This window comes from Oncorhynchus mykiss, chromosome 20 (genome assembly GCF_013265735.2).
Source record: "Oncorhynchus mykiss isolate Arlee chromosome 20, USDA_OmykA_1.1, whole genome shotgun sequence".
Classification (NCBI taxonomy): Eukaryota; Metazoa; Chordata; class Actinopteri; order Salmoniformes; family Salmonidae; genus Oncorhynchus; species Oncorhynchus mykiss.
In genome coordinates this window covers 8,009,783-8,030,603 of record NC_048584.1, presented here as the reverse complement: position 1 = coordinate 8,030,603, position 20,821 = coordinate 8,009,783, and the positions used below count along the sequence as shown (strand labels likewise).

General features: G+C 43.1%; 1 protein-coding gene across 6 annotated transcripts in view; it reads left to right on the top strand.

The window, feature by feature from the left end:
* Nucleotides 1–11,277, top strand: part of LOC110498897 (protein shisa-6) — a 65,040-nt gene extending 53,763 nt beyond the window's left edge. For 2 of the 6 annotated variants that reach the window (XM_021575588.2, XM_021575585.2), the window contains 5 exons: nt 1,443–1,502; nt 2,884–2,904; nt 4,092–4,244; nt 8,931–9,034; nt 9,166–11,277. In XM_021575588.2, coding sequence (XP_021431263.1) covers nt 1,443–1,502; nt 2,884–2,904; nt 4,092–4,244; nt 8,931–9,034; nt 9,166–10,023 — 1,196 coding nt within the window. In that variant the 3' untranslated portion in view covers nt 10,024–11,277. The remainder of the gene's footprint in view (nt 1–1,442; nt 1,503–2,883; nt 2,905–4,091; nt 4,245–8,930; nt 9,035–9,165) is intronic. The other 4 variants (XM_021575589.2, XM_021575587.2, XM_021575586.2 and 1 more) reach the window with 3 other exon arrangements.
* Nucleotides 11,278–20,821: the final 9,544 nt, after the last annotated feature.

The following is a 20,821-nucleotide window of genomic DNA, read 5'->3' as shown; positions in this document are numbered from 1 at the left end:
CACAGCCAAATGAATGTGTCTCAACAGTGGCGGCACTCGGTCGGCAGTGTGTCTTCCATCTATCTACAGTATCGTTGCTTTTTCACCTGGATCACTCTTGCACACACACACACGTGCGCACGCACGCACACACACACACTCACACACACACACACACACACACACACACACACACACACACAGGTATAAAGTACTTAAGTAGAAATACTTTAAATTATTACTTAAGTTGTTTTTTGGGGTATCTGTACTTTACTATTTATATTTTGTACAACCTTTACTTCTACTTCACTACATTCTTAAAGAAAATCAGTTAGTTTTTACTCCATACATTTTCCCTGCTTGGCAGGACAGGAAAATTGTCCAATTCACGCACTCATCCCTGGTCATCCCTACTGCCTCTGATCTGGCGGACTCACTAAACAACCATGCATTGTTTGATGTCTTGAGTTTTGGCCCTGGCTTTTGAAATTGTTTATACTTTTACATTTATTTTTGATACTTAAGTATTTTTTTAAACCAAATACTTTTAGACTTTTACTCATGTACTCATTTCCTATTAAGGTATCTTTCCTTTTACTGAAAGTAGTACTTTTTCCACCACTGCACGCACACACACACACAAACACACAATAGCTGCCATTCATCACTTGACTCAATACAATGGGATCTTTAAAGGGACCGTGTCTCTGACATCTCTGCCATCTCATTTCAGCCCAAAACAGTCCACATGGTCTGGATGGACAGTTGGTTAAGTGACAGGGGCTTGTGCCGAGGGGTGCAATGCTACAACATGTTCATCCAAGCGCTCTCACCTTCACTGTCATCCCAAAACGTCTGAATGGAAGGATCATAATATCACAAAGAATGACCCAACTCAAATGAGATGTTCAGATATATTACTATTTTATTATGGTGTCTTTTTCATTTTCAGTACTGCCATTTTTTTGAAAGAACAAGGGCACTCATGTCCCATGTCAGTGTGTATGTGAATAACACATGCTCAGTGTACATGCTGCTCTTCTTCTGCACATTCTCCTCAATGATTCCAGAGTCTCCACCTCTCCATCCCGGTTTTTCCCCTTGCGCCCCTATTTTACCTGGCCTTCCTCTCCTTACTGTTTTCTCTCCATATTGCTTCCTCTCCATCTTTCTTCACCATGATATCCATGTCATTGGCTGGAAGATGTTAAAGGGATTCTCTATGTCTGAATCTACGTTTGTCAGATGTTTTAAAAAAATATTTTATTAAGATTGATTTAAACACCATTTTTGAAGTGTGAAAACATCTGTCAAGCTTTTATTTCGTGATGAACCATCCCTTTAATGATGCCAATTCTAGCTCTCTGCTTGTATTAACCATGTCATTACTTTTGATCAGATACGATATCTGATATGCTTGTCTCATGCACATTGAATGATCCTCTCCATTGCTGTTTTCACAGGTACCCATCAGCAAAACTACAACCATGTGGTTCTAGGTAGCCCGACACGCACCCAAAATGGTAAGGACAGCTAACAGCACTAGCATCCAGATACAGGGTTATGTTTCAATACCCACTCTAGCATAGGCTACTACTTAGAATTCATGCCCAGTACATTACTTAGTGTGGATGTTGAATCAGAGCCACACAGTTATTTGTAGAAAGACAAATGTCACTAAATCCCTTTTTTTTTACCAAACCAGGCCATTCTCTCGAAGTAATGTAGCCCAGATTTTTCAAATTAACTTTGAAACACTCTTTTGACACAAATATATGCTACCACTGATGCCAACCTACTCTTCAATTTCTCTTTTTGAAAATTAGCATTCTCTTATTGAAAATATATATTTTTTTATTAACGATAGAATCACAGAAGTGTCACATTTCATCATCATGACCATGTATTCTTTTGAACGGAGCGAATAAAAAAACAAATGAATGTCTATCACCTTACTAAAAGGAAATGCGATTGGCTGGGCATCAAGTGAACCTCCTTTTAAGGTCACAGTGTCCCGGCTATAGCTTTCGACCATCGTGCACGTTCCTCCTCTGTCATTAGAAGATGGAGTACTATTACTGTAGCCCCTGCTCTCTGTGAGGAAATCACCCCCAGCTTCATTACATTTACAGATTTTCTTCTGCCAATGTTCTCTATTCATTCACAAGAGCTGGGTTTAGGGGGGATAGAGGCTGATGAATAGATATGAGGAAGAGTGCTGGTTGCATAAGGACAAAGGGTGAGGCGAGGATAAAGAAGAATGAAAAGGAGAGAAAATACCATTTCTTTGTGTTTGTTTAACATTGGATTGGCCTCTCTGGCTGATGTTCAGTGTCTGCTCAACCCTGTGTAGAAGCCTTCCCCTCCGATGCTTCCGCTGCGTTTTAAGGAGATTCTGTAGTCGTACCGCATCTGCTCCTGTGTGTCAACTCAATGTGTGTTCCATTACACACTGCTAAACCAGATGAGTGTGCCATGAATGAAATAACCCTGAATTCTATGGGAAACATGAGAAATCCATTCTGACAACACATCGAACGAACACGCTTTGATCACAAGCCATATAAACAGGGCTTGGTGTGCCAGTGTTCTGTGTTGCTCTGATAAGGCTGGTCTATGTAGCTAGTGCAACCTCTGCTATCCTCTGTGTGTGAAGCAACTGCTGACCTTCTGTCAATTAAAGAGGGTATACAACATTGCTCTTTGTACATATAAGGTGCGTTATTACTATATCTAAAGGCACATTAGATTTTGGTCTGTTCCGAATACATAAAAATGATATACGTCATTGGTTTATTCCAGAGGTAATTGCTGGACTGATGGCATTGAATGAGGTGTGTGTTGGTTGGGTTTCACACCATCAACATGTTTCTGAACTGTTTGTTTTCCACTTGGGTGGGGTAGCTCACCGATCATTGAGGCGGGGTAAGTCACACACACACACACGCACACACACATAAACCCACATGAATTAACTAACACACACACCCTTCCATTCACCCCCACACCCTTCCACACACTCACCAACCCTTAGCCTTTGTACCTTCCCCTGTCCACATAGTCCGTGGTGTGGCTGTACTGTGCGTGGTGATTTAGCAGTGACGTGTGTTTCTGGTTATGGAGGTAGCTAACAGCATGCCACAGTGTGAGTCTATTTTCCTTGTGTGGAGAGTGTATTGCAGACACTTCTTTCACAGCTGGGTCTCTCTCCTCCCAAATCTCACCCCCCACAGTTCTCTCCGGACCCCTGCTGTCATCTGTCCTTTTCAAACTTCTCTTTCTTTCTCTTCAACTCTCCCCCCTCTTCAACTCTCCCCCCTCTTCAACTCTCTCCTGAAGCAGTCACCCATCCCTCTATTTTTATCTGGCCGCTGGAGCCAGGACTTGAGCCGCACCCTGCTGCCCACTGCTCTGCGTGACAGACTCACAGCCAGAAGGGGAGAGAGAGATGGGGAGAGGGATGCAGAGAGGGAGGGAAAAGAGAGTAGTCAGAGGGAGAGAGAGAGAGAGCGGGAGCTAGGAGATAGTAGGAGAGAGAGGAGCAAGATAGAGCGAGAGGAGTTTGAGACGAAAAGGGCAAAGAGAGAGAGAAAGAGAGGGAGAGAGGGGCCAGAGTCCCAGTATGCCCCTCTCTCGCTCTGGCATCACATCGCATCAGGCTGATGAGCGGGTTGCTGCCCTGTCCTAACCCTCTCCCCACCCCACCCCACTCCCCATCCCTCTCCCCACCCGACCCCACTCCCCATCCTCCTCAGATCACAGTACACAAACTGTCACAATCAGGGTCACTGAAGCAGACATCCGTTGTTTGATGTGGTGTTGTTATTGGTCCGTTGTCATCTCCTCCGTGCCAAACAATCCCACAGTGCCTAGTGACCGCCACCTTCAACCCACGTCCCCTAACCCCCCTCTCCTTTCAGCCCACCCCCCACCTCCCAGACTCCACCAAACGCTCTCTGAACAAGTTCCTGTCAGATGAACACCTCCCTTCACTCCCCTCCCTCCCTTCCTCAGCAGCTGTGCTCTACCAGCGTTGCCTTTGTTCTGACTCCGGGTATGTTTTAGGAAGCCTGCCCATTTCCCATCTTGTTTGTTTTGCTGTGTCTCCCCAGAGAACACTAGGATGAGTGGCATCCTGACCTCGCAGACGGAGCCATACGACCTGTCCTCCTCGCGCTCCTTCCAGAGCCTGTCCCACCTGCCGCCCACCTACGAGGCCGCCGTCAAGGCCGACCTCAACAGATACTCCTCCCTCAAGAGACTGAGTAGGTCCTCGCCACAGCATAGTCCACCGTTAGCAGAAGCGCTGAAAGAGCTCCCACTGCCTCGCTGAATGACCTGCATGTTAAAAACTCTAATGCATAAGTTAATGCCTACTCTGGCATGTTAAAAAGTCTGTATTCGTCACTCGACTCGTTACTTAACTGGCATACGTTTATGAAGGATTATACCACACGCCCCTTAAAATGTAGTGCTGGGATACGTCAAAATGAAAGGCTACATTCTCTTTTTCTGAAAGGGTCCTAATATTCAGTGTATCAGCATTCACAACCTTTCCAGAAAGTGCTGACTCTTGAAGGCATAAACAGAGTGTCTGGATGAGAGGGGACAGACAATCACAAATACACACATCAAACATGCCCCTCCATAACTTCATCAAAACCACACCTCACTGGTATTCCATACCAATACACCACACAGTCACTCTCTCTTTAAAGATGTCTCTTTAGAAAAGCAGCAGCCACTATTTCTCAGTGTGAGCATTTAACCACATTAAGCTCTGTGCTGTGCTCTAGTTGCAGCTCTGTATTGATTCAGTGTACTACGCTGGGGTTCATCTCGTCATATTGAGCAGAACACAAATGTTCCTTAAGGCTTGTGTAATTGCATCATGGCTGTCCTACTTACATTTGAGTAATTTAGCAGATGCTCTTGTCTGGAGGGACCTACAGTAGGGAGTGCATACATTTGAATACTAGTCCTCCATGGGAATTGAACCCACAACCTTAATATTGCAAGCACCATGCTCTACCAACTGAGCCACATGGGACTAAAGGGAGAGAACTGAAACTATTGTAGTCTACAATTCAAAGTCGTGTGTCTAAAGTCGGTGCTGTCACAATCACGTGCGCCACACACACACACACACACACACACACACACACACACACACACACACACACACACACACACACACACACACACACACACACACACACACACACACACAGAATCAAATACGAGATCTATTCAACCAAAAAAAGCACCTATTGAGTTTACAGGGTCTAATGGGGAGACTTGAAATCCATAAAATGTATTCCGGGGTGAAGGATCTGATCCCATCAGTGCTCGCTATCTCTAGAGTGGGTCAAAATCGTTATACATGTGCCTGTCTCAGGTGTCTCTTGTGCTTGTTATTGTCTAATAGATATTGGACTGCATATTGATTGGAAGATGCTATGTCATTGCATGGGAAATGTCAGTGCTTGGGAAATTGTCTTAATAAGTAATGTTACAAAATGCATGGTGAATGTTGTTGCCATGTTAAAAACCTAAAACTGTCCTCAGGCAGTGCCAGCCCAGCCTGACTGTCTTTATCTGCTTCCAAAGCAAATCATTTGCAGCAGAAAATAGCCAAAAGGCATCTTTCTACTGATAGATCACGTAGGATAGAGCCAGAGGCGAGATCGAGACGCATTTCCTTTATTGGAATAATGAAATGGCAAATCTCAGCATCAACTAATACATGTAAATTGATGTATAAATTGAAAGTAAAGGGTACAGTGTGTCTCTGCACACACATTCATTCCTTTTTCAGATGATTTTTGTTCAGCCTGAACTGGCCTTGCATTCTTCCCCATAGGGAATTAAAATGCATAGTACATGTTTCTCCAATCTCTAAAAAAAAAAAAAAAATTAAAATAAAAAACTGCTTTAGAGAATTAATGATGACATCTTACTTTCATTTGCTCTTTTATTCATTAAGGAGATGTATATTTCACTGATTTAGGCTAATTTATTTAATAACACACATCATTTTCATGCCAATTAAAAGCCTATACAGTGGGGCAAACAAGTATTTAGTCTGGCTCTCACAGACCTGTAACTTCTTCTTTAAGAGGCTCCTCTGTCCTCCACTCGTTACCTGTATTAATGGCACCTGTTTGAACTTGTTATTAGTATAAAATACACCTGTCCACAACCTCAAACAGTCACACTCCAAACTCCACTATGGCCAAGACCAAAGAGCTGTCAAAGGACAACAGAAACAACATTGTAGACCTGCACCAGGCTGGGAAGACTGAATCTGCAATAGGTAAGCAGCTTGGTTTGAAGAAATCAACTGTGGGAGCAATTATTAGGAAATGGAAGACATACAAGACCACTGATTATCTCCCTCGATCTGGGGCTTACGCAAGATCTCACCCCGTGGGGTCAAAATGATCACAAGAACAGTGAGCAAAAATCCCAGAACCACACGGGGGGACCTAGTGAATGACCTGCAGAGAGCTGGGACCAAAGTAACAAAGCCTACCATCAGTAACACACTACGCCGCCAGGGACTCAAATCCTGCAGTGCCAGACGTGTCCCCCTGCTTAAGCCAGTACATGTCCAGGTCCGTCTGAAGTTTGCTAGAGAGCATTTGGATGATCCAGAAGAAGATTGGGAGAATGTCATATGGTCAGATGAAACCAAAATATAACTTTTTGGTAAAAACTCAACTCGTTGTGTTTGGACCGGAAGGTTGCAAGTTCAAAACTCCCGAGCTGGCAAGTCTGTCGTTCTGCCCCTGAACAGGCAGTTAACCCACTGTTCCTAGGCCGTCATTGAAAATAAGAATTTGTTCTTAACTGACTTGCCTAGTTAAATAAAGGTAAAAAAATATATTTAAAAAATACCTACTGTGAAGCATGGGGGTGGACACATCATGCTTTGGGGCTGTTTTTCTGCAAAGGGACCAAGACGACTGATCCGTGTAAAGGAAAGAATGAATGGGGCCATGTATCGTGAGATTTTGAGTGAAAACCTCCTTCCATCAGCAAGGGCATTGAAGATGACACATGGCTGGGTCTTTCAGCATGACAATGATCCCAAACTCACCGCCCGGGCAACGAATGAGTGGCTTCGTAAGAAGCATTTCAAGGTCCTGGAGTGTCCTAGCCAGTCTCCAGATCTCAACCCCATAGAAAATCTTTGGAGGGAGTTGAAAGTCCGTGTTGCCCAGCAACAGCCCCAAAACATCACTGCTCTAGAGGAGATCTGCATGGAGGAATGGGCCAAAATACCAGTAACAGTGTGTGAAAACCTTGTGAAGACTTACAGAAAACATTTGACCTCTGACATTGCCAACAAAGGGTATCTAACAAAGTATTGAGATAAACTTTTGTTATTGACCAAATACTTATTTTACACCATAATTTGCAAATAAATTAGTTAAAAATCCTACAATGTGATTTTCTGGATTTTTTAAATTTTAATTTTGCCTGTCATAGTAGAAGTGTACCTATGATGAAAATTACAGGCCTCTCTCATCTTTTTACGTGGGAGAACTTGCACAATTGGTGGCTGACTAAATATTTTTTTGCTCCACTGTATATATATATATATATATATATATATATATATATATATATGTATATTTTTGTTATTCATCTGGTAATTTGCTTTAGCCAATCCCCTTTTAGCGCCCTGTCATAAATGACGTTTGTGTGAAAGGACTGATCAGCCTGAGGTGTATTAGAAGCCTTGTGTCCATCATTTATACAGCTGGATCTATTCTACAATGGTCTATTATTGTTCTCTGGATTCTGGAGAGGTATTTTATTTTTCAATTTATGAATAATGAATATTATTAACGGATTCATGTTATGAAAGTTCATCTCCATCTCACTTTAGCAGTAAAACGTTCAAAGCCGAAGTGAAAAAGAACAGACTCAGAGGAAGACAGCTGTCTTTTTGGGGGTGAACTTCAAAGGTTTCCATTTTTTATATATTTACGTATATAAAAAATATATATCATCTCTGCCGCAGTATTACTTAGTCATGGGCGGCAGGTAGTCTAGCTTTTAGAACGTTGGGATAGGAACCGTAAAGTCTCTGTTTTCGGATACTGGAGCCGACAAGGTCAAGAATCTGTCGATGTGTTTTTGAACAAGTTATTTAACTCTAATTTGCACCAGGGGTGACGCACTACTACGGCTGACCCTGTAAAACAACACATTTCACTGCACCTATCCGGTATATGTGACCATGAAACATATGTTCTTTACATCTTAGTTTGACAGGATGTTTGTACGTGAGCATGTGTGTACTGTACATCTGTGTGTGTGTGTGTGTGTGTGTGTGTGTGTGTGTGTGTGTGTGTGTGTGTGTGTGTGTGTGTGTGTGTGTGTGTGTGTGTGTGTGTGTGTGGCGCACGTGATTGTGTGTGTCTGAATATGTCAAATCCGTACGTATGACTAATGGTTGATGCATGGTTCCCAGTGAGTCTCCTTTATAACACATACAAGGTGTGAGGGTGTGATATCACACATCCTGCCAAGACAATCTGGAGACATGCACATATCTCTAGACCTGTTCTTGGACACAACCCATATCCATGTTCGATTTGTTAATACATGAACGTGCAGATGAATTTTCATCCATGTTACGTGATCCTGAGTCTTTTCAAATAGCCTTTGTGTATGACGTTTTTGTGTGGTGTATGCAGTATGACACTGTTTGTTAACAGACTTGTACGCAACCTTTGGAAAGCCCACAGCCAGAAACGCCGGTAAAATCACAGATGGGGCCAGGATTGTCGTATTTTCGGAGCAACCTTCAGACCCGCTATTCAATCTCCTTTACTTCCCTTTTCTCTCTTTCCCTCCTACTCTCTCTCTCTCTACCTTCTCCCTCCCTCTTTCTCTCTCCTAATCCACCTCTTCTGTCTCCCTCTGTCTCTCCACAGCGGATAAAGACGTCGACGACTACTACACCCGCAAGCGTCACCTCCCTGACCTGGCAGCCAGAAGCACAATGCCCTTACACGTCATCAAAATGAACCAGGAACAAGTACTGCATCTACATATTTGTATAAATCTGCATTTTGTTATGCAGTGGTGCCTGTTCAGGGCATGCATTTACAAAAGTCCCAAGCCATTGAATATATCAAGAGTTGACTGTATCTTCATCCATTCCTCCAGCAGCAGCTCCAGAGCCAGCCCCCCCAGCCCCAGGTGACCCAGGCCCCACCCCAGCAGCCCCAGGCCCAGCAGGCCCCCAGGAGACAAAGGCCTCCCCGAGTCCAAAGGGCCATGTCTCAGGACCGGGTTCTGTCCCCACACCGAGGCCCCCAGCAAGACTATAGCATCTCCTACGGGATGGGGATGACCGAGCATGGAGGACGAATCCTGTCTGATGAGCAGCTACTGTCTGCTGAGAGGCTGAGGTCCCAGGAACGCCTGCTTCCTCAGGACCGCATGATGTCCCAGGAACGGCTGTACTCCAAGGACCGCATGTACTCCAAAGACAGGCTGTTACAATCGCAAGACCACATGTACCCTAAAGACCGCCACTTCTCCCAAGACCGCCTCTACTCGCAAGACCGCTTGTACTCCCAAGACCGCCTGCTATCTCAGGATCCTCTGATCTCGCCGGACAAAATGATGATGTCGCTAAAGCGTGGTGTAGTTGGCAGCGTGTCCGGCGGTTTCCGGGGAAACAACGACAAGTCGATGTCGCACGCCATCTCGCACCCGGACGTGTTCATGCCCACGACGCCACTCATGGACCGCTACAAGATGACAAAAATGCACTCCCATCCCAGTGCCTCGAACAACGCAGGAGCGGCAGGCGGAGCAGGACCAGGACCAGGACAAGGGGCACACTCCAACACGCTAGCCATGAACCACACGACTAATAAGAGGCAGCAGTTTGCCTCTAGAAGGACCCACACTGTGGAGCAGCTCCACTACATACCCCAACACCACCACCAACAGCAACAGCAGCAGCAGCAGCAGCAGCACTATCGCACAGGCAGCAAGACCGAAGTGACTGTTTAACGCTGGCTAGCACGCTAACGGCTAGCTTGGGAGTGACGCAATGGGTAATGCTAACTCGCTAACAGCTAATCGCTAGTATGGGAAGGATTATGTTTGTGTGGGGAAAGGGATGGGAAGAGACTGACTGTTTGTAAGGTGGGACATGACACTCTGTAGCTTAGTTTCCTGCTAAGTCAATCAAAAGATAATACCCTCATCTCTTTGCCTTTCCGGACTTCACCAGAACCAAGTACTGTATTGTAATAGACTGGAGTTCTTCTGTAGACACAAACTCCATAAAGACTGACTCCAGATAAACATGGCTCAGCTGTGGTAGTGTGCTGTGAAATTGGCAAACTACTCTACTGTTATTCCTGTTATGCCCTAAGCACCAGCTCCCCTTGCCCTACACAATTGGGGTGTGATTCATATGAGGGGACATTGATTATATGAGAATACCGAGGCTCAGGCAGCCTTTCTGTCCAACCGTCCAACACAAATCTCTTCTTCTTTGAACTTCTACCGCTACTCTAAAGGGCTTTGCATGGTAAAACACAAGGACTGATCCAATCGATGTCTCCAAGACAAGTGTTGTTGAAAGACATGACAAGACAACCACGGGTGATGAAACCGGGACGGCCCTGTAACAACTTTATAAATATATAAATATAAACTACTGTTTGTAACGCCAGTCTTACGCATAGCTGTAGAGAGATCTTGAAATAAATCAAAACTAACGTTACTAGCACTTTTATTGGTGCCTCAGTCTGAGACAAGTGTTCCATTTTTACAAAATGGAGAATTGGTTTTAGTGGGTTTAAAAAGCACAATCAATTAATGAGATACTCTGTTTCTGTTCTTTCTTTCATAAATTAGTTCGGTGATGGCTAGCTCATAGATGATTGTAAATAAGCTATAATTCTAGAGGCAGTATTATGGACCAGTCCATACTGGTTGGCTTTTGTATTAGACTGTCTAATGTTTTCAGTAGATTCTGAACAAGTTATAAACCACCACCGTTTCGTGATCAGTTCAGACTAGAAAACCCACTTAACCAAGTATTTGACAGGATAAATGAATACTATAATGTGTGTCTTTTCAACTATGTTTGTAGATTGAGAAGTGAATGAATGTGTTGATAAAAAATATACCACTGTTCATATTTGGATGTAAACTGTGTTCTATTGACTAATATGAGAAGTTGAAAAACATGGTGATGGATTATATGCTTGTTGCAGTAGGGTCAAATAAACCATCCATATTTTTTTAAACAGACAATACTCTTCTGAAATGACTATATTTGTGCTCTGTTGGTTGATGTGTATGAAAAAGAGCATATGTCAATCATATCATTTTACGTTGGTACAGCTGACCAGCATGACCAATCAATACCTGCAGGGGTTTGAGAGGGCTGAGTGAGAGCTGAAGGTGGGGTTTTCGTACACTTACACATGAGAACGTTTAGAAAACGGTAGCCTTTCCTTGCCTGTACATATTCAAGCAATTGATAATCTCATAGAATAACCAAAATGTGAAAATACATGAAAATACATCATCTCATTAGTTAAAGAGAACACAAATTAGAGGTGGGATTCATTTTTTCCCATGACACAGTGATCTTGTTTTTCTCAGGGGTGGTCACACCTATCCCTATCATAATCAAATCCAATGTTATTGGTCGCAAACACCTATTTAGCAGATATTGCGGGTGTCGCGAAATGCTTGTGTTCTTAGCTCAACACACAAATTTAAAATGTTTAATTAAGAAATATATAAATATTAGGATGATCAACGTCGGAGTCCGGAGTATAAATATACAGAACCAGTCAAAAGTTTGGACACACCTACTCATTCAAGGTTTATTTCTTTATTTTAACTTTTTACCCGTGGCATTCTCTCAACTAGCTTCACCTGGAAAGCTTTTCCAACAGTCTTGAAGGAGATCCCACATATGCTGAGCACTTGTTGGCTGCTTTTCCTTCACTCTGCAGTCCAACTCATCCAAAACCATCTCAATTGGGTAGATGTCAGGTGATTGTGGAGGCCAGGTCATCTGATGCAGCACTCCATCACTCTCCTTCTTGGTCAAATAGCCCTTACATAGCCTGGAGGTGTTTTGGGTCATTGTACTGTTGAAAAACAAATGATAGTCCCACTAAGCGCAAACCAGATGGGATGGCGTATTGCTGCAGAATGCTGTGGTCGATATGCTGGTTAAGTGTGCCTTGAATTCTAAATGAATCACCGACAGTGTCACCAGCAAAGCACCCCCACACAATCACACCTCCTCCTCCACGCTTCACGTTGGGAGCCACACATGCAGAGATCATCCGTTCACCTACTCTGTATCTCACAAAGAAACGGAGGTTGGAACCAAAAATATGAAATTTGGACTCATTGGACCAAAGGACAGATTTCCACCGGTCTAATGTCCATTGCTCGTGTTTCTTGGCGAAAGCAAGTCTCTTATTCTTATTGGTGTCCTTTAGTAGTGGTTTCTTAGCAGCAATTCGATCATGAAGGCCTGATTCACGCAGTCTCCTCTGAACAGTTAATGTTGAGATGGGTCTGTTACTTGAACTCTGTGAAACATCTATTTGGGCTGCAATTTCTGAGGCTGATAACTCTAATGAACGTATCCTCTGCAGCAGAGGTAACTCTGGGTCTTCCTTTCCTGTGGCGGTCCTCATGAGAGCCAGTTTAATCATTGCGCTTGATGGTTTTCGCGACTGCATATGCAGAAACTTTCAAAGTTCTTAACATTTTCCGCATTGACTGAACTTCATGTCTTAAAGTAATGATGGACTGTAATTTCTCTTTGCTTATTTGAGCTGCTCTTGCCATAATATGGACTTTTTATTTTACCAAATAGGACTATCTTCTGTATACCACCCTACCATGTCACAACACAACTGATTGGCTCAAACGCATTACGAAGGAAAGAAATTCCACAAATGAACTTTTAACAAGGCACACACTGAAATGCAATCCAGGTGACTACCTCAGGAAGCTGGTTTAGAGAATGCCAAGAGTGTGCAAAGCTGTCATCAAGTCAAAGGGTGGCTACTTTGAAGAATCTCAAATATAAAATATATTTTGATTTGTTTAACACTTTTTTGGTTACTACAGGATTCCATATGTGTTATTTCATAGTTTTGATGTCTTCACTATTATTCTACAATTTAAAAAATAGTCAAAATAAAGAAAAACCTTTGAATAAATAGGTGCAGTAGGTCTGTGGATCTATTGGGACGGTATGCAAATTGAAGTGAGTCCAGGGTGTCAGGTAAGGTGTAGGTGATATGATCCTTAACTAGCCTTTCCAAACATGTTATGATGACAGAAGTGAGTGCTATGGGGGCGATAGTCTTTTAGTTCGGTTACAGTACCTTTACTTTCAATGGTGGGGACAGAAGTGAGTGCTATGGGGGCGATAGTCTTTTAGTTCGGTTACAGTACCTTTACTTTCAATGGTGGACATCTTGAAGCAAGTGGGAACAGCAGACTGGGATAGGGAGAGATTGAATATGTCCATAAACACTCCAGCCAGCTGGTCTGCGCATGCTCTCAGGACGCAGCTAGGAATGCCTTCTGGGCCGGCAGCCTTGCGAGGGTAAACATGCTAAAATGTCTTACTCACACCGGCCATGGATAAGGAGAGCCCATAGTCCTCGTGAGCAGCCCACGTTGGTGGCCGCAAAGTCCAGTGTACTTCCTTGGGGGCCGATGTGGAATCGGCTTGAGGGTGAAAATATACGGCGGTGTCTATAAACAAAGATAACTATCTTGGGAGGTAATACGGTCAACATTTGATTGTGAGCTATTCTAGGTCGGGTGAACAAAAGGACTTGAGTTCCTGTACATTATCCCAATCACACCATGAGTAGTTAATCATGAAACATACACCTCCGGCTTTCTTCTTCCCTGAGAATTCTTTATTCCTGTCTGCGTGATGTACTGAGAACCCAGCTGGCTGTATGAACGACAGTATATTCAGAGAGAGACATGTTTCCGTGAAACAGAGTATGTTGCAGTCCCTGATATCTCTCTCGAAGGAGATCCTCACCCTGAGCTTGTCTACTTTATTGTCCAGGGACTAAACATCAGTGAGTAATATACTCGGAAGCAGTGTTCTTAGTCCTTAGTTGGACTAGAAGTCCACTCCGAATACCTCTTCTCCACCGGTGGTGTCTTGGGGCAGCCTCTGGGATAAGTTCAATTGCCAAAGGATCCAATTCGGAAAAGTCATATTCCTGGTCGGAATGCAGGCGAGTTACCTCCGCTCTGATATTCAAAAGTTATTTCCGGCTGTATGTAATAACCCAAAAACGTTCTGGGCTAATTATCCAAAAACAAAATAGTGCGAAGATGCTTAGGAGCTAGAAGCAAAGCTGCCATGTCTATCGGCACCATCTTCATATAGTCTGTCACGTTGACAGACAGTTTTACTTGACAGCCTTGCCATAGTTAGAAATATGCCACAGATGCAGGCTACCGCAGTACTTTACTTCTGATATCTGAATTAGTATGGTAGACACTGCAATTTCAGACCTTCTTAAAATTCATTGAACTCCTGTGGGTTTCGAACGTGAATTCTCACAGAACACAAAAGAGGCCCCCGCAATCACATTGGTCCACAAATACAAAAGAGTAGGGAACTAAGCCGGAATAAGTTTCGGTTTCCAATTTGCACCCAATCCTCTAACCGATCAGCATTTAGATGAAAATATGACACTCCAATCAAAAGAAATCTATGGATGGGGGAAATCAGCTGGAGCGTAAAAGGTAGGCCTAAGATGCCCAGGCGGGCGGTTATGGAGACGGAAGTTACAGCCATATCCACTGTGAGAAAAGGGAATCAGGCCAAGAACAGGGCTTTCCATAACATAATCAGGAGCTTTCAAACTGTCTCCACATTTTAAAAACACTGTCTCGTTCCGCAATACAAGACTTCATTCTGTCACTCCTCGAGTTTTAATGCTGACAAAGTTGAGGGCGGACTGAGGACTTTTTTTGTTCTGGAAATATTTGGTTTTAGCTATCGTTGCTGTTCCATTTGTCCCTGTGCCTTTGTCATTCCTATTCTGCCCTCAGAGAGAATTGTCATCTTTGATTGGGAAGGAAGGAAACATTGGCCAGTTCGCGTCGCAATCCATGGAAACCTTCAAATGTCCTACAACAGACTGTGACTTTCCTCTTCTCAACCCATACACACAGCACATGGAGCACCTAGAGGACAATGTGCCACATTTCCAATGAACGATAGGAGTGAGAAACATATAGAACTCCATATTTCACCTTTCCCAAGTAAATAAATAATTTGTCCTTCACACTCCTCTGAAGACCCACAGGCCTATGCTAATCTATGTTATGGATATCTGTGTAATAGTGTGTTCAGAAGGATCTTTTCTTCTGTTTGTGCCTCTAATCCACCTGCAAACAAGTCAATAAGAGTTGAGCTGGCGGAACTCCACACCCTGAGAGGGATGTTGGTTAGTTAATCTTGCAATTAGGACTGGTGCTGGAACTCAGAGACATTAAGATGATATTTTGGCTTTAATCTGAAATAATATGACATTTTAGTGGGGATCTTAAAACTTAATACACAGCAATAAGATGATAATAGCAACATTTAAAACTTCTCTACAAGAAACTACTCTTTACAATAAACTGTCTTGAAGTGTTCATGTGGCAGTGAACAGTCCAAATGAACAAGTCCATCTTCATTCAGGAAACAATCAACTGAAAGAAACCTGAGTAAAAAAACAATTTCTATGTTGAAAATGTTGTTGCCAAATCCATAATTCCAACCTTATCTCCTCCTAGCACAGGGATCCAGGCCCAATAGCTCTCACTCTTGATAATCCTCAGATTGGAGAGACAGCTAACAGACGTTTTGTTTAGCGACAGATGCCAAATCCAGATAAACATTTAATTAGCAGCTCATCAACTCTGTCAGAGTTAATTACCCAAGGCCTGAGCCCAGCCAGAACTCAGCTAGTGCCACGTTAAAGCTGCTCACAGAGGCCTGAGCCCAGCCAGAACCCAGCTAGCACCATGCTAACACTGCTCACAGATGGTTGGTCCTCACAACAAGGACTGACTGGGACCCAGAGAGGCAGAGGATTCACAGAGTTAAAACCCAGGAAAACTAGACACTGTTTAGGAATTCAGATCACTAATCCAGGCATTCTGTCACTGCAGACAGAAAGTATTCACACCACCTTGACATTTCACACAAATTGTTGTGTTACAGCCTGAATTTTAAATGAGCTAAAATGAGACATTTTTTGTCACTGGCCTACACACAATGCTCCATACGAAGTGCATTCAGAGAGTGTTCAGACCCCTTCCCTTTGTCCACATTATGTTACATTACAGTTGCGTTTTTTTCACTCATCAATCTACAACGCTATAACCCATAATGACAATTCGAAAACAGAAATACCTTATTGACAGTTGAAGTCGGAAGTTTACATACACCTTAGCCAAATACATTTTAACTCAAATTTCCCAATTCCTGACATTTAATCAGAGTGAAAATTCCCTGTCTTAGGTCAGTTAGGATCCCCACTTTATTTTAAGAATGTGAAATATCACAATAATAGTAGAGAGAATGATTGATTTCAGCATTTATTTCTTTCATCACATTCCCAGTGGAGCAGAAGTTTACATACACTCAATTAGTATTTGGTAGCATTGCCTTTCAATTGTTTAACTTGGGTCAAAAGTTTTGGGTAGCCTTCCACAAGCTTCCCACAATAAGTTGGGTGACTCGTTTTACTGTGGATATAGATACTTTTATACCTGTTTCCTCCAGCATCTTCACAATGTCCTTTCTGTTGTTCTAGTATTTATTTTAAATTTGACCCCCTTTTTTCGCACCAATTCCGTAGTATCCAATTGTTTTTAGTAGTTACTATCTTGTCTCATCCCTACAAACTCCCGAACGGGCTCGGGAGAAACGAAGGTCGAGAGTCATGTGTCCTCCAAAACACAACCCAACCAAGCTCACTGCTTCTTAACACAGCGCGCATCCAACCCGGAAGCCAGCCGCACCAATGTGTCGGAGGAAACACCGTGCCCCTAGAGACCTGGTCAGCGCTAGGCCAATTGTGCGTTGCCCCATGGACCTCCCGGTCGCGGCCGGCTGCGACAGAGCCTGGGCGCTGATATGGTGGCACAGCTAGCACTGCAATGCAGTGCCTTAGACCACTGCGCCACCCGGGAGGCCCTGATTTGCACTTTTTGCACCAAAGTACGTTCATCTCTAGGAGACAGAACACTTCTCCTTCCTGAGCAGTATGACGGCTGCGCGGTCCCATGGTGTTTATACTTGCGTACTATTGTTTGTACAGATGAATGTGGTACCTTCAGATGTTTGGAAATTGCTCCCAAGGATGAACCAGACATATGGAGGTCTACAATTGTTTTCTGAGGTCTTGGCTGATTTCTTTTGATTTTCCCATGATGTCAAGCAAAGAGGCACTGAGTTTGAAGGTAGGTCTTGAAATACATCCACAGGTACACTTCCAATTGACAAAAATTATGTCAATTAGCCTATCAGAAGCTTCTAAAGCCATGACCACTTTTCTGGAATTTTCCAAGCTGCTTAAAGGCACAGTCAACTTAGTGTATGTAAACTTCTGACCCACTGGAATTGTGATAGTGAATTATAAGTGAAATAAACAATTGTTGGAAAAATAACTTGTGTCATGCAGAAAGTAGATGTCCTAACCGACTTGCCAAAACTATAGATGTTAACAAGAAATGTGTGGAGTTGTTGAAAAGCGAGTTTTAATGACTCCAACCTAAGTATATGTAAACTTCCGACTTCAACTGTAAGTATTCAGACTCTGATTTGAGACTCAAAATGTATCTCAGGTGCATCCTGTTTCCATTGATCATCCTTGAGGAGTTTCTACAACTTGATTGGAGTCCCCCTGTGGTAAAATTAAATTGGTTGTTCATGATTTGGTAAGGCACACACCTGTCTATATAATGTCCCATAGTTGTCTGAGCAAAAACCAAGCCATGAGGTCTAAAGGAACTGTCTGTAGAGCTCAAACAGGATTGTGTTGAGGCACAGATCTGGGAAGGCTACCACAAGATTGACTGCAGCATTTTTTTGTACTTGTATTTATTATGGATCCCCATTGCCAAGGCAGCAGCTACTCTTCCTGGGGTCCGGCAAAATTAAGGCAGTTATATCATTTTAAAAACATTACAATACACTCATTACAGAATTCACAACACACTAAGTGTGTGCCCTCAGGCCCATACTCCACAAAATCTATGTGTACTGTTTGTGTGTGTATGGTGCGTATGTTATCATGTGTTTGTGCCTATGTTCGTGTCATTTCATAGTCCCCGCTGTTCAATTAGGTGTATTTTTTACCTGCTTTTTAAATATGATTCTACTGCTTGCATCAGTTACCTGATGTGGAATAGAGTTCCATGTAGTCATGGCTCTATCTAGTACAGTGCGCCACACATAGTCTGTTCTGGACTTGGGGACTGTGAAGAGACCTCTGGTGGCATATCTTGTGGGGTATGCATGGGTGTCCGAGTTGTGGGCTAGTATTTTGAACAGACAGCTTGATATCTTCAGCTTGTCAACACCTCTTACAAAATCAGGTAATGAGGAAGTCATTCTCTCTTCCACTTTGAGCCATGAGAGATTGACATAAATGCCATTAATGTTAGCTCTCCGTGTACTTTTAAGGGCCAGCCGTGCTGCCCTGTTCTGAGTCAACTGCAATTCCCTCTTTGTGGCACCTGAACACACGACTGAACAGTAGTCCAGGTGCAACAAAACTAGGGCCTGTAGGACCTTCCTTGTTGATAGTGCTGTTAAGAAGGCAGAGCAGCGCTTTATTGTGGACAGACTTCTCCCCATGTTAGCTACTGTTGTATCAATATGTTTTGACCATGACAGTTTACAATCCAGGGTAACTCCAAGCAGTTTAGACACCTCACATTATTCATTACGAGATGTAGCTGAGGTTTAGGGTTTAGTGAATGATTTGTCCCAAATACAATGCTTTTAGTTTTGGAAATAGTTAGGATTAACTTATTCCTTGCTACCCACTCCGAAATTAACTGCAGCTCTTAAGTGTTGCAGTCGTTTCAGTCGCTGTAGTAGCTGACGTGTATAGCGTTGAGTAATCCGCATACATAGACACACTAGCCTTACTCAAAGCCAGTGGCATGTCATTAGTAAAGATTGAAAACTGGCAGTTACCCTGGGGAATTCCTGCTTCTACCTGGATTATGTTTGAGAGGCCTCCACTAAAGAACAACCTACGTTTTTCCAGTCTATGATCGATAATGTCAAAAGCTGCATTGAAGTCTAACAACACAGCCCCCACAATAATTTGATCATCAATTTCTCTCAGCATATCATCAGTCATTTGTGTAAGTGCCGTGCATGTTCAGTGTCCTTTCCTATATGTGTGCTGAAAGTATGTTGTCAATTTGTTTATTGTGAAATAGCATTGTATCTGGACAAACATATTTTTTTCCAGAAGTTTACTAAGGGTTGGTAACAGGCTGATTAGTCGGGTATTTGAGCCGGTAAGGGAGGTTTTACTATTCTTGGGAGGAGGAATGACTTTATCTTCCCTCCAGGCCTGAGGGAACACACTTTCTAGTAGGCTTAGATTGAAGATGTGGCAAATAGGGGTGGCAATATTGTCCTCTATTATCCTCAGTAATTTTCCATCAAAGTTGTCAGACCCCGGTGGCTTGTCATTGTTGCTAGACAACAATCATTTTTACACCTCCTCCACACTGACTTTACAAAATTCAAAAGTACAATTCTCATCTTTCATAATTTGGTCAGATATTGAAGTCATTGAAGGTCGCCAAGAACACAGTGGCCTCCATTATTCTTAAATGGAAGAATTTTCAAACCACCAAGACTCTTCCTAGAGCTGGCTGCCCGGCCAAACTGAGCAATTGGTGGAGAAGGGCCTCAGGGAGGTGACCAAGAACCTTATGGTCACTCTGACAAAGCTTCAGAGTTCGTCTGTGGACATGGGAGAACCTTCCAGAAGGAAAACCATAGCACTCCACCAATCAGGCCTTTATGGTAGAGTGGCCAGATGGAAGCCACTCCTCAGTAAAAGGCACATGACTGCCTGCTTGGAGTTTGCCAAAAGGCACCTAAAGACTCTCCGACCATGAAAAACAAGATTCTCTAGTCTGATGAAACCAAGATTGAATGTCAAGCATTATGTCTGGAGGAAACCTGAAATAATCCCTTCAGTGAAGCATGGTGGTGGCAGCATAGTGCTGATGGAATGTGGGATACTGGGAGACTAGTCAGGATCGAGGGAAAGAAGAAAGTACAGAGAGATCCTTGATGAAAATCTGCAGAGAATCTGCAGAGACGAATGGGAGAAACTCCCCAAATACAGGTGTGCCAAGCTTGTAGCGTCGTACCCAAGAAGACTCGAGGCTGTAATCACTGGCAAAGGTGCTTTAACAAAGTACTGAGTAAAGGGTCTGAATACGAAAGTAAATCTGATATATCAGGGGGTTTTCTTTATAAATTTGCTCAAATGTATAAAAACCTGTTTTTCCGTTGTCATTATGGGGTACTGTGTGTAGATTGCTGAGAAAAAATATATTTCATTCATTTTAGAATAAGGCTGTAATGTAACAAAATGTGCAAAAAGTCAAGGGGTCTGAATACTTTCCAAATGCACAGTATCTTTGTAGTAAATGGGTGTATTAATACACCATCCAAACTGTTGTTAATAACTTCACCATGCTCAAAGGGATATTGGCATAAAGGGATATTAAAGGGATAAAG